This window comes from Genypterus blacodes, unplaced genomic scaffold (assembly GCF_046128005.1).
Source record: "Genypterus blacodes isolate CSIRO-AG114 ecotype Tasmania unplaced genomic scaffold, CSIRO-AGI_Gbla_v1 ptg000067l_1, whole genome shotgun sequence".
Lineage (NCBI taxonomy): Eukaryota > Metazoa > Chordata > Actinopteri > Ophidiiformes > Ophidiidae > Genypterus > Genypterus blacodes.
In genome coordinates this window covers 11,216,165-11,230,524 of record NW_027466879.1, presented here as the reverse complement: position 1 = coordinate 11,230,524, position 14,360 = coordinate 11,216,165, and the positions used below count along the sequence as shown (strand labels likewise).

Below are 14,360 nucleotides of genomic sequence, written 5' to 3'. Positions count from 1 at the left end.
TGGCACCCGGGATGTTAGAGGTTTTGTCTTAGACGACTACAAACAGACGAGACAGTAAAATGTGAAACACCTCACACCCAGCAGCCACTGACGTTCTCTTCAAGCAAACACATAAAGCTGAACAAAGGAAGAAGGATGTGCATTGAAGGTGTGAAATTGTATATTTTTTTATCCGCGACATATGATGGCTGCTGAACCACGGGGGAACCTGGTAACTGGCAGATAGCGGAAATGAGACAAAGGGGAAATCAAAGTGAAAGGTTATGATGAATCATGTATGTATCACGCCTCCGCCCGACGTCTTGTGCTAATTAGAGCTCGGTGTTGATGAAGGACACTGACAGGAGGATTTCACACCTGCAGCAAGAGGAAATGTGACTCACAGCTGGAATTAGACGCAGCCGCCGTGATATTTAGCCAGGTGTCAACAAAACCAGAAGGTTAGTTTGCAGTAACACAACGACGCTGGTTGTTGGGGCTTGTGCTGGGCGGGTAGGGGTGACAGTGAGCGATGCGGATGGTTACTGCTAGACATCGTGGGCGAGGAAGAGGAAGAAGAGGAGAGAAAACACCTGCATCAGCTCCATTACCTCCATATCGGAGACCTGTCCACCTCAACTATACCACCTAGACCGTGAAGCCCCTGGACATACACATATGGAAATGGAGTATTTAACACGTGTTGTGACCAAACCACAGAAGGGGGGAGGGGTGTCTTCATGTCACTGCACCTCCTCTCTTCTACAGCCTCGTAATTGCTACAAGGTTACTTACGCTCCATACAGGGCCTTGGCATTATTGGTTATCTATAAGGGTCATGGCCATGCATCTGGGCTTGATGGTTGAGAGGGTTATTCGTAATTTACTTTCAGACTGTAATCTACAACCGCACTTAGGATATAAGTGCTTTTACTATCCCATTGCGACTCCATACCCACATTATCTCTGTCTGTTTTTCCACAACTGTTCCATTTTTTGCTTTTATCTCTTCTCTTTGTCATTTCCCACCTATAGCTCCTATCGCACATCCGGCCAAACAAGGACAGATGTTCTTTGAAATGCTTGCCCTGAGGTTTATTCCATGTTTTCCTTACATGCAAAGGTTTTTTTTTACCAGGTTTTCTTCTTGGTCTTGGGCTCAGGAGACATTGCTATTGTGGGCCTGTGAAGCCCTTTGAGGCATTGTTCTGTATGTGATATCAAGCTATACAAACAAAGCTGACTTGACATCAATGCGATGGTATTAAATAGGTCGCTTTCTATGCAGTGGAACAGGAGACATTTATTTGTATTTTTCCTATATTTGTTCTCAGTAAAATGCTTTTCAGATATCAAATCTTTTTCGATATTTTAGATTATTACAAACACAAGTCCGGCTCCACTCTTGGTGTGTTTTCATTACCCAACACACATAATGGCTCAGTGCAATTTTAACACTTTGGCCAAATCAATAAACGTCAATTTTCCTGGATGACATGAGCGGAAAAGGAGACGTGGGAGAGACACTGCCAAACAACATTATCATTAAAGCCGATTTGAAAAAGTCTCGGGATGCTCTTATATGATTTCCGCTTCTTCTGGTTTTGTGAGAGAAATAAGAAACGAGGTAACATCTCCTCCTCACTGCACAGACATGTACAGTGTCAGCCAATTACCTCCGGTGGCAAACATGGAAATGGGGAGTGAAGATGCTCAAAAGGTTGCTGAATATTTCAATTGTTTGGCTATTTCATTTTCCATCATCCATCTAAGGGGGCGCCACCCCCATCCCCCTCCCCCTAAACACACACACACACACACACAAACACACACACGCACACTCCAACCAGTCACCAGTTGGACATGGTAACCTAAGGATGCGTCAGATTCTCACAGCCTGCTTTAAGATAGAACTAGTGGACTCGTGGTTGGGCGTCTTTATCTCTCAGATTGTAGTGAAAGTATGATTAAAATAAGATTATAAAGCCGTGAAACACCGCCTCCACTTTGAATAACCCAGACGGCGAACGCGTTTATCTTTGCTGTAACAACAAACTCATTAGCGATACTTGACAGGTGATGGCTTCCTCTGAAATAAAGACGGCCCCGCAGTTCAACGGTGTCAAAACGCGGACAGCTGCTGCTACAAATGGCTTCTGCTTGATTGACGTGCCGTCCAGTTTCTCCATCAAAGTCTTGTCAAAGCACAGATACCAGTTTTAAAAGATGAAGGGCAGTTTTGAGGGGTTTTTTTGCCAAAGCACCAAATTAGTTGGACTCCCAGCTCAATGAAAACGTATCTATGTTCGCTCAGTTCACATTGATTAGTATTATGTGAGGATCTGGTCTGATTAATGAATTATCCCCTTACCTCTGTATATAATGAATCGCATCAGATATTCCATGATGAAATGAAAGGAAATCTCCTGCGTCCTACTTATGGCTGAGGAAGGTCAGGATTTTACTATTTGATATGGCAAAGGAGAAGTTTCTGTCTTTCTTTGTATTCCTCTACAGGGTTGATTCTTCATAAGAGTAAAAGTAGAATGACAAAGCACAAACGAAGGTTAGGTCGATTATAATAATAATAATAATAATAATAATAATAATAATAATAATAATAATAATAATAATAATAATTATGATTATTATAATTATTATTAGTATTATTAATATTAATAATAATAATAATTATTATTATTATTATTATTATTATTATTATTATTATTATGGTGGAAGCATACTGTAGATTTGAGAAAAAATGCTAAATATGCTGTTTAAAGTATCGTTATGTTTCACTTATGTGTGCTAATATAGGTGTTGTGTCACATTAGGTGTGTTAGAATGACATCATGATAATGTAAAGGACTTCTGAAACCAGACACTATTCAAAAACTCAACATGAAACTGAAGATAGGATTAAAAAGTCACACACACACACACACACACACACACACACATTTTGGCAGTTGTAAATCTTTGTCCTGCACATGTTTCATGCTCACTATTACTGTGTTCTCTGGTGTTTGTCTATGTTTCTCTTGTGTTTTAGAGTTAAATTAACTCGTAGCTTCCAGGTGCAGGCGTCTGGATTCAGCAACGCTCATAATTAATGTAATCAATCAAACTATTCGCTCAGCAACACGGCTCAGTATAATCAGAACCTCTCCAACAATACATGATCCAAATCACATCTTTGTACGGACATCTTTGTAGTACAATATAGTACATGTACTACATTGCTCAAATTGGGTGCAGATTCAGACAGGAGCATTTGGAGCACAAATGCGTTGTTTCTAAGGTGAAATGTAACTCCTGTGGAAAGTTATTGATATAAAAGTACAAACATTTCATGTTCGTTTATCGAAAAACATGGGGGTTTATACCTGAATTTTCTTTAATAATGGTACATTTTGTGATTCAACACATGGAATCTCATGGTGAAGGTGTCTAAAACAATTGTGAGTGTTGCTGTGTTTCTGTGATGTGTTTAAAAAGAGTTATAAGCATAAAAACAAGCAATGAACACAGGCGAGCTTTACCTTACAGCACAATCAAGTTTTAAGCAGAAATTAAAGTTTTACGGATAAGATAATGTAGTGGCAGCATTGTAATGTTAACATCACAGTGAGACCCTGTTGTTGTTGTGAATCCTGTTATATTCACTGTGATTCACTCTAATAAAATGAAGGTTTTGAACCATAAAGTGTGCGGTAATTTCAATTCAAAATCTGTATTGTAACATCTTTTATGTTTGGATCTTATTTTACACGGTTAAATTCTGGCAACCACAGCTGCCGGTATTTTACCATCAATATGACAGCATTGTTTTTACTACATTACACAATGACAATTAGGGAAATAACAAAAATAACAATCATTAAAAGCTCCTTATCAACACACTTTGTGCTGCCCCCCACACTACAGCACAGACGCTGGTCTTCTGCCCCTTCTTCTTATTGTGATCATAATGAAAAGATTTTCACATGTTAGAAATATATTCATTTAATCTTTATATATACAAATATATATAAAGATTAACAACATCAAATAAACTGTTTGTTCAAAGACAAAGATATTAGTCAAAGCCTCACAGTATCATCCAAGAACAAAGTGGATATTCCAAGTGCCATAGGAAGGAAACGCACAAAATAACGCCTGCAGGTAAATTTGTTATTCCAAGATAAGAGCATTTTAGAGGAGGAAGCTTTGTGAGAGCAGAAAGTGATTTAGCAGGAAGAGGATGATGTGAGTTATTTCAGGGAGAAATGTGATTTTTGTCCGATGAAAGATGGAGATGGAGAGCGACTCTGATATCATGACTGGAGAGGGAAGGTCACTGCAGCAACAGGGAAGGAGAGTCGACTCCCTGAGGGCCATTTACTTTTAATGTGTTCTCATCTGCCTCACAAAGCTCTGAGGGCTCTTAAAAACACCCTCCCGGCGCTCTCAACACTCGCACGGCCACTGACAGTCGTCGGCTCACGGAGAACGACGGGTGAGTGCGGTTCATAATCATTTGATATAGTGCAGCGTGGACTGGTAGTCTGGGAGAATAAAACAAATACAGAACTCAAGCCATCTGATGTGATCAATAAATAGAAGCTGCTCTGATTCTGAAGGCCAATATGTCTTTTCTGCTCATAAAATACGAAGGTACATTTGTGCTTCGATGAGTCATCCCGTCCTCACACTGCTGTGATGGCGGTCAGACCTGCTCAGGCACGATTGTACAGCCATTAGGACTGTTTGCCAGCCAAGCATCAGTACACACAGTATTGCCTCCAACAGAGCGGATGTTGGAAGAGGAGCCTTACTTATGGGAAGGCATCTCTGCAATCCTTAACTTTAAAGACCTAAGTGTTACAAAATTACGCTATGGACGCATGAAGGATTGTCTCTTTCCCTAACAACAATGAAGAAATCCAAACCTTGAAATGAACACCAAATGTAATACTTCGTTTTTGTGTCATAAAATGGAAATGTCCTAAGGTGCCTGGTTCCTGATTCCCCTCAAAACAAGTTCTGAGAAGGAGATTCATGTAAAGAAGAAGAAGAAGCCATCAGAGTTTAAGAGATTATTGTGACAATGGAAAAAGTTAATATTTGTAGTATACAGTTTGAATATCAGCAGGACTGTTTTCATAAATTGAATGGCTAATATTTTGTCTTTGATCGCTATTTTACTGATACAAAAAAATGAAAATTGGCAAAAGCAGACAACCTTGTATGTCAAATTTTGAAGAGTGAAATAAAATAATGAAAATTCGGAAACAAAATAATCATTTGAAGTGAAGATAAAAGGCACATCAATCTTCATTTTGGCTGATTTTCACCTCAGTTGAGTTCCTTTGAATGGTTATTACCTGATCTTGTTCGTTTGCCACAACGTCTTTTCAATCACGTCTTAAATACATTTCGCTATTGAGCAACAAAGCTAAGATGCAAGGCTGTGGCTGTTATCTTGACTCTAGCAAATTTGCATTTGTATCAGGTTGATTTTAATAGCAAAAAATATAAAAGGCAGAAAGAAAACGGAAGCAAATAAATCAATAGAACTGCTGCAGGTTATCTGACTTTCAATCATCAGATACATCCATTGGATTAAATCCACAAAAGTCAAGAGCAGAAAGAACAAAGTGGAACAGAAGAAGAGCTTAATTAAAGGTAAATGTCACAGTCTTAAAACTATAGTCAGACAAACTTTTAATTGAATAATAACAATGATAATGTGCTGCTGCAGCCCTCAAGTGACCCTGCACAGACATCAGTGAGATCAGTCACAAAGAAGTAAATCACTGAACAGCACACGCACGTACATGCATGATGTGCATGACAGCATGACTGAGCGACACCTGAGAGCCTGCCAGTCATCGCTGACACAGAGGACGGCTGGGTGACTCATCCTTCGTGATAATATATGATGATTAAAAGCATCCAGAGGAATAATAATCAAGATGTTATTCCCTGGGACGTAAAGGAGAAAGATGAAGTTTGTTGTGTCTGTGATGCATGGTGGGAGTTGCTTGTTCTAATGGACACTGCATGGAAACTGATGACAACTCCTCAACAGCCTCCTAGTGTGTCCCATAATCAACAGTGTTTGAGACATATGTGGACAGACAGAGAGAAACTAAGACTGAGCATCATCATCATCTTACATTTCCACACGTCAGTAGTGTTACACACATTCATGTGCAGCTACTGCGGCTTGACTACAGCTTGTGCTACATCCTAAGTGTGTGTTCACCTGTAGATACGTTACAGCAGCAGGTCCTTCACCACGGCTGCTTATTACTGGTGAGCAATCACATCAACCATTATAAATAACTCTAAAAGAAGATGCTTGTAAATAGATGGAAATTGATTGACTATGCGCAAGCAACATGTTTGAGCGGGATTTTGTGTTTTTCATGCATCCATGGCCAAAATGTGTTTAGATAGATAGATACATGATTTATTCTGTTTCCTTCAATTGCTCAAATTTGACAAGATTAACTGTTACGCACTGCAGCAACACTGACTCATAATTTTTCACATGTAAGCAGAAGCTGAACTAAATGTCAACAGAAAGCCTCTGAAACATTGCTTCAAGGCCTTAAAGGGTTCTTCTAATCCGAGCTGAAACAGCAGAGCCTTCAGTTTTTTCACCCCTCCACCCTCAATGCATCTTTTGATTGTTAAGGGGGGGAAGGTGCCTCATTAGCATGCATCTTTAAGGCGCAGGGGGCCGCCTGCAGATGCAGGCGTGGAGGTGGTGGAGGCGTGGGAGAAGCTGGGTCAGTCACATGGCTAAGACTTCCCACAGCATCCCTGCATGCGGAAGAGCCGAACAAATTGCCGCACTCGCCTCCTAATTCTCAGATGGCGGCCATGACCTACTTTCCACAAAGACAGGCTCATGCAAACTTGATGATATGCTTATAACAGAGGAGCCCGTCCTGCAGCGCCTGAGGTGAGCCGTGCAATGCAGCAGCAGCAGCAGCAGCAGCAGCAGAGAGGTGGGGGTGTGCTGTATATGATGGAGACCAACTGGTTGAAGTTGAGTTAGCGACTGCTTTCTGGGCGTGTGAAACCCTGACGCAGCGTGGGCTCAGACAGACTCTGAGACATTGTCAGGATCACTTAAAGCCAATAAGTAAACCAACTCATCACTTTAAAGGCATTTGTCTAAGATGAGACAATAATTAATTCATGAATCCCATAAAACTAGGATGGTGCATTTGTTTCATCTATCTTGCTTACTTTCAGTCTGTACTACAGACAGTTCTCTCTACTTGGGCCAGTGGACCAAATCACCTAAAATAAACTCAAGCACAGCTATGTAGGCTACTTAAGGTAACTTGAAGATGACATTCATTCCACTAAGAACACGTAAAAAGCCACAACACAGAGTCATGCTGTTGTTTTCTCAAATGTAGTATTGTATGACTGTGATGTTAAAAAAGAAAAGTGCAGACATGAAAAAGAAGACTGAAGATCTGCTGATTTGTTTCTGTTTTTGTACCAAATTAGAGGCAATAAATGTACATTTTAGTTTAATTTCAGTCTGTATCCCTCACTTGTCCATTTGCTGTCTTGATCGCTGTTCAAAATGTATTTTTTAGGAATATTTTAGCCTTTATTGCAGATAAACTGGATAAATATGCAGCAAAGCACTCTGGCTGGAATAAAACTAGTCACATTCAGGACGTTCACGTCTTGAACACATGGTGTCAGGAGAGGTTTACTATAAAACTGACAAAAACATCTGAAAACGTCTTATTAAAATAAATTCTCATCCTAAGAGCTTTAGAAGTTCTGCCTCTCAAGGACAATCTTATTGTGGGAAGGAACTACAGAACTAAGAAGTAAAACTAGACCCAGAGTCCAAATGTACCTCAAAAGGTTCTGTGGTTATCGGAGAACTGATACAAATTGTTCCATGACTGCGTAGGCAGACACCGACATCTAATACAGTATATTGCCAAAGATAACATAGAAAAGCTGAAAGAGCTCTCAGGGGAGCGGAGGAACAGTAGCAACAGTAGAAAATGTGATCTGTGGGTCCATAGATAGAAAGCCGATAAGACTGGTATCAAACTAAACTCTGATAAAGCTAAAACACACACTAAAACTGAAATGATAAAGGCTGAAAAATCTGAGAAAACACAACAGGCCTTGGAGATTAAAAACTAAATAAAATGGAAATTTAAGGCTTACAAAGACAAATGCATTGAGGTGAGCCGAGAGACCGAATCGCCAAACTTGACACAGAAAGGGAACAGAACAAATAAAGGGAGCTAAGGCTGAAGTTTTGTGTGTTTTTCACAGGACCTAATGAGGAAAGGACAGGCTGGTGTCACACACACACAAACACACACACACACACACACACACACACACACACACCTTGCAGTATAGCGGCAGCAGCACAGATGTGAAGCTCTTTTTATGATTCCATGAGGAAACACAGAATTGCCACTAGTCTCCTGTTGGCAGAGGTGACGTGAGAGACGCTTCCGCTGACTGACAGAGAAGCTGGCAGTGGCTATAATTGATCAGGCAATAAAAAAGAAGGTCAAATGTACGCCAGAGTATGAGGGAAGATGGAGAATCTTCAATAGTTATTTGGCAAATGTATATTTTAATGACAAATGAGTTGATTGATGTGTTTGCAGACTAAGGCTAGGCTGATTAAGGCCTTAGTTAGGTATGTACTGTATGTACACGAGCATATCTTGGTCTGACTTGGTTGTACTAATACTAGACTGATTTCTGACCCAATAGTGCTCAGGGGTGGAATAATTACGGCCAAATTCACTTTGAGGTTTTTATATAATAAGACTTGAGACCTCCTACAAGACCTCCTCCTGTTCTGCAAGTGAGTCATTTCATTTCCCCGAAGGTTATTAATAAAATCAAATTACATCTGAGACTTATGCTGTCCAACCTCTGCGTGAGTTGGCATTCAGTACACCGGATACTTCAGTTACTTCCAACTTTTGCTGATTGTGATGAGTAATTGTGGTGAAAGAGCAAACGCAGTGGGTTTCTGCACTGGCAAAATTGTTCCTTGCCTCCCTGCTAATACCAGAATTTCTGCACTTTTATTCTTCGAAGCAATTAAAATGGAATGAATGTTCTCCAACTCCATGTCCTAAGGCTGTTTGATAAACATATTTTACAGCACACTTAACAAAAGTTATCCTCCCCACAATTACATTAATGCATTTTCCATTTAAAAGGCCACTACCTTCCTTCATTAGACCGTAATATTCCTGTAGTTTGAAAGCAGGGGAACAAATATGTGGATCTAAAATACCTTCCTGTGTGCATTTATCCGTGAATTTGCCTGAGCGGTGCTAGTTTAGTGTAATGTGCAGAGACGTGGGCAGGACCAGGGGAGGGGGGAGGCGATGACCCCTGTGGTGGTAAAACCCGGCCAAAATGAAAGCGCAATTTCACAAGGATACATCCAGACCCTAATGAGATGTTTGTGTGCTTAATTTTTGCCCAAATGTCACAGCAGGAGAGGCCCTTGATTGGCTCGGAGGGGCACCAAATTAGAGGGGTCAGTACAAAAATCTGGAAGTGATTTTTGCCTCGTTAGACGGATATAAAATCGTGTCTTATTTGGAGTAGATTTGCTGGTCATGTTTCAAAATAATAATTGTGGTGGTCATTTTATGCCATTTAGTTGTTTATTTGTTTGTTTCTGCTCAAGCCATTGACAGCCTGTTCTGTTACTTGCGTATTTTTTACTAGATAACACAATATTAGAGTCTGTTTAAGACAACAAAAGTGAGCTGTAACTCTAAACTTTTGACCTGAACTTTTCCCCTTACAGACTCTGAGCATGTCACTGCTTGTGAGAGCAAATTCAGTCAGACAGATCTATGTGAGGATTAGACAGCAGATACGTTGACAACATGTAACGCACTCATACCTACAGCGTTACATGTCGGGAGTCGAGGCCCATCAGTAAGGCACTGCAGCCACAGAGAGCACATGAGGACTGGGGACAATAACCTCTGTAACACTGCACAGTATCAAGCAGTACTGAGAGTGGATGGACGGACGGATGGAGCTGCTATATTTACACTCATGTTCAGTCATGGAGTACTTGCAGCCCACACACGTCAACCAAGCAGACCTTGGTAACATTCTCGTATCAAACAGGTTTCTTTGGCAGCACCGGCTCGCTGGCAGATTTCATATAAAATGTGTACTTGAAGGTGTCTACAGATCGATAGCTTCTAGCAGAGCAGAGCAGCTTTTAAAAAAGGCAAAAAAAACGTTTCTAAAGAACTCAAATTGACTCCAAGTTTTCATATAATTCTTGAATGCAATGGCAGGGGAATGCGTCGCCTGCAATGCAGCCGCAGCATGAGGCGGCATCTCTGGTTTGCTTCAGCACAGGACTGCACATCCACACACACACACACACACACACACACACACACACACACACACACGCACACACACACGCACACACACACACACACACACACACACACACATACACACACCTCGCTCTGGTGGATCACGCCATGCTTCCTATGAAGGCCACACAGTGAAGGCCAGTCCTAGATATTTAATAGAGTATTATAATTAAAACCTGTTTTCACCCTGAGGTCAAAGGTCAGGGTCTGTTACAGGATCATAACCCATTAGCTTCAAACGATGGAGAGGCTTTGGATCACAATCGCTGAAATAAAGCCAGAACATCAACGAAACAAGTAGTATCATTATCGGTTTCTTATTTTCGACATTTTTCAAAGAAAGTGATGCAAGTAAATGAACAGAACGTTGAGTGAGAAGACTCTTATATAAAGTAGACGGATAAGATTTTATAGATATCAAACAATAAACTTCATGTAGTTATTCTTTTGGCAGTGTTCATAAATACAAACCCATTTTGGGCCAGAAGCCTCGGTGTGTTTGCAGATACACAGATTGCAGATCTCACAAGTGCGTATAAATCATTTTGATTGAAACTGACACTGGAGGAACTGGAATTTTGACACTTTCGGCGGCGGCAGCTTCTGGGAGACTCGCAAATCTCACATAAATGAGCACAAAGTCTCCAAATGAATGTTTTGGTAAAAACAACACACATACACACCGCACACCGGTTTTGAGATTTTAACTCATGTCGAACTGGAAGATGCCTTTTGCAGCAGAGAGGATAATTGCGGCGGAAAAATGGGGGACGGCTATTGTTTGTTAAGCCAAAATACACTTAGGGGACTTAAACTGCAGTCCAAAATGTTCTCACTTCCTCCTCATACTGACACAATTAAACACATAACAAATTCCCTCTTTTCTTTATCGCTCCAAACACTCAAACGGATGATATCCATCATCCATCCATTACAGATCACGGCTGCATGGAAACAAGGAGGAACGCAAAGGCTCACAAATGCACCGTGGGTGGTGGACGACACACTGATAAGCAACAAATCTGAGTCTGATTCCTCAAGATGCACTCTGTCATCGCACACCAGGTTCTCAGCAGAGAAAAAGAGGCCAAACGTCATCGCCACAGGTGGAAATGCTGATTGGATTCGGCAAACGAACCCACAGCTGCAGTCAAAGCCACACTTTGGGAAAAAAAAAAACTGTCAAATACTTCAGCTGCTCTCACGAAACCGTTTCTTCTTCAAGTATCACACCAAGGCCTTATCTCACACACTTCAAACAGAGATGCCTCTTGTGATGAATCTCTAACGTGAGAGAACTGGAAAACTATTATCTGGACTTGGCAGTTTTCTTTGGCTGGCCAATCCTCCCTCCGTTTCTGCTGCTAGGAGGCTTCGCTCTGATCTCCGTCGCTACAAAATGTTCCCATCTCTCCGTTTCTCTCATGGCGAACCAAACCCTCTTCCTCAATTGATAGATTTCCGAAACTGTTGCATTGTATTTCTATTCATGCTTGTGATTGAGCACTGAGACAAATGATGAATTAGCATGCAAATGAGACAATATGTCAAGTTGTTTATGAAACATATTCATTAATATTACAGTGCGTTGTGTGAGAGGCCACTAACAAATAAATGGACACAGAGATCCACGATTCCACCCACTTCATCGGATAATATTGTAATGTTTTTAATTGGTATTGTCAGTCTCGGTAATTATACATTACAGCTATATGTCAGCTGTGGCTCGAATGTGAATTTGGCATTTGTATGTGTGAGCTGATGTGCTGTATTGTCTCAGCCGAGCTGCTGGTGACGCCTCAGTGAAGGATGGAGGTTGCCGTCCATGCTGAGCAGCAAGAAAACAAGCCAGCTGCTGGCAAAGAGCCATCAAAGGCACAATTAGTCCTGGGTCACTTGCATTAGGATTCTCAAAGGCAAAAAAGCAATCAATGAATGACTTTGTGCTTATAACAAATCCAAATCCAAGGATTTAAGATCATTACACTGTCGGTCTCAGTGGATAAAAAAGCTTGTATGACCTCTGACCTTTCTATTGGCTGCGTCAAACGTCTAAAATCGGATGCGTACCCCCTGGTTAGCTCTTATAAAAACCACTCAGACAAAATAGTCCAAGTAAATGATTTGAGTGTTGCTGCACCTGACTCCTTGTCTATAGAGTGTACCAGGCTACCCTCTAGTGGCACAAGGAAGCCATGAACCACTGAACAAAACAAGTTGTTGTCTTCCTAAAAAGGATATTGGGTAAAAAGGGAAGAGCAAAGTGATGGGAGGAGAGGGCTTTGTGCTATAAGATGCTAAAGGGCGCCACGGGGAGATGTTGGCTTTATATGCAAATCAGCATCATGGGCAGCAGGGGTCTTATTTTAAGGCCCCAGCTCGGCTTTTTCTGACTTTTCAAGAAAGAAACCTCTGATGTGGGCAGGAAGGATCAATGAGAGAGAGGGGGAGAGAGAGAGGGAGAGAGGGGGGGGGGGATGTGGAATGAAAACACTTCTGAGGATGGTGTGTGCTCATGTGTGTCTGTGTGTCTGTGGGTGTGTGGGTGGTGGGTGAGGGGATTGGTCGTGCCGTCATCGCTGCTGTATTTTAACCAACCCTTTGCTCAAAAACACAGAATCCAAACGTCCTGTTGTATGACCATATTTGTAAAAAAAAAAAAAAAAAAAGAAGAAGAAAAAAAACCCATCCCCTGTGACAGCCCACCCCCACGCACACACACACACACACACACACACACAGAGACACGCATCATTTGTATATAATAAAGTTTGTCAGGTCGCATCGGGCTCCGAGGATGCGAGTTGAAATCTAACTCGCTGCCCTCACTGCACCATTTATTTCTGATCCATTTGGCACAAGCTGTTGGCACAGTTGCCGTGTACCTACGCGGGGCCGGAATCATGTCGGATGGGTAACATGAGGTCCTCCGCAACATCCTCATTTGGCCGCGGAGGCCTGCGGAGACGCTGCGGAGACGCAACTTTAATTGGGGGGGGGGGATACGAATAAAACGCAGATGATGAAGATGTGATAATTGATCGGCGAGAAACGGAGGTTAGAACGGGTTTGTCTCGTCGTGCGCATGAGACGAGAGAGGATGCGCACATTTCACCTCCAAACACCTTTTTATCACACACACACACACACACACGAGCCCGCACACAAACACACATACAGAAAGGGATCAGTCAGACAGGCCACTTATAACAAAGGCTGAAGTAGAAAAAGTGACAATCAACCAACAAGTCAGCGCAGCGAGATGGAAACAAGTGACAGCAGAGGAGCTCAGACGCGTTATACTGAGCCGCTCATCAATTAACAAAGACACACACACACACACACGCACACGCACACGCACACACACACACACACACACACACACACACACAGACACACACACACAGCACCGCAGCACCCGCATCTACTTACATTGAAGTGATGTTTTTGAATAAGTCCGCTATGTCCACACTGCTCCCATTGCTCCCAGTGTCCTGCAGGGCCAGCAGAGGGAAAAACCTGCCGCTGTCGGACTTATTGCAATAGATCTCTGTTTGAGAGCAGCTGCAGGTCGGCGGGCAGTCCAGCATGGAGCTCAGATAGTCCTGGAAAACACACATCAGGAACAAAACCCTCCACCAGCAAATCCGGATCGAGTGAAACCATAGATCCATGTCTCCGGGTAGAGAGGGGGGGAAAGAGGTCCTGGCGTCCTCTGGGTTCCGAAACACAAAAAAAAGGAGCGAGGAAGGAGAAGGAGGAAGGAGGAGGAGGAGGAGGATGGTGAGTCTGCACAGAGGATGCTCTATGCGAGCGTTTGTGCCGTGGATGGATGCTGTAGTGTCCTTGCACGTCAGAGACTCGGCAAAAAGGGAGAGGGGGTGAGAGAGAGAGAGAGAGAGAGAGAGAGAGAGAGAGAGAGAGAGAGAGAGAGAGAGAGAGAGAGAGAGAGAGAAG

At 42.1% G+C, this 14,360-nt stretch overlaps 1 protein-coding gene across 2 annotated transcripts in view; it reads right to left on the bottom strand.

The window, feature by feature from the left end:
* ntrk3b (neurotrophic tyrosine kinase, receptor, type 3b) overlaps positions 1-14,077 on the bottom strand; it is a 138,846-nt gene extending 124,769 nt beyond the window's left edge. For both annotated transcript variants that reach the window (XM_076155344.1, XM_076155343.1), the window contains exon 1: positions 13,836-14,077. In XM_076155344.1, the coding sequence (XP_076011459.1) occupies positions 13,836-14,077 (242 nt within the window). The remainder of the gene's footprint in view (positions 1-13,835) is intronic.
* Positions 14,078-14,360: the final 283 nt, after the last annotated feature.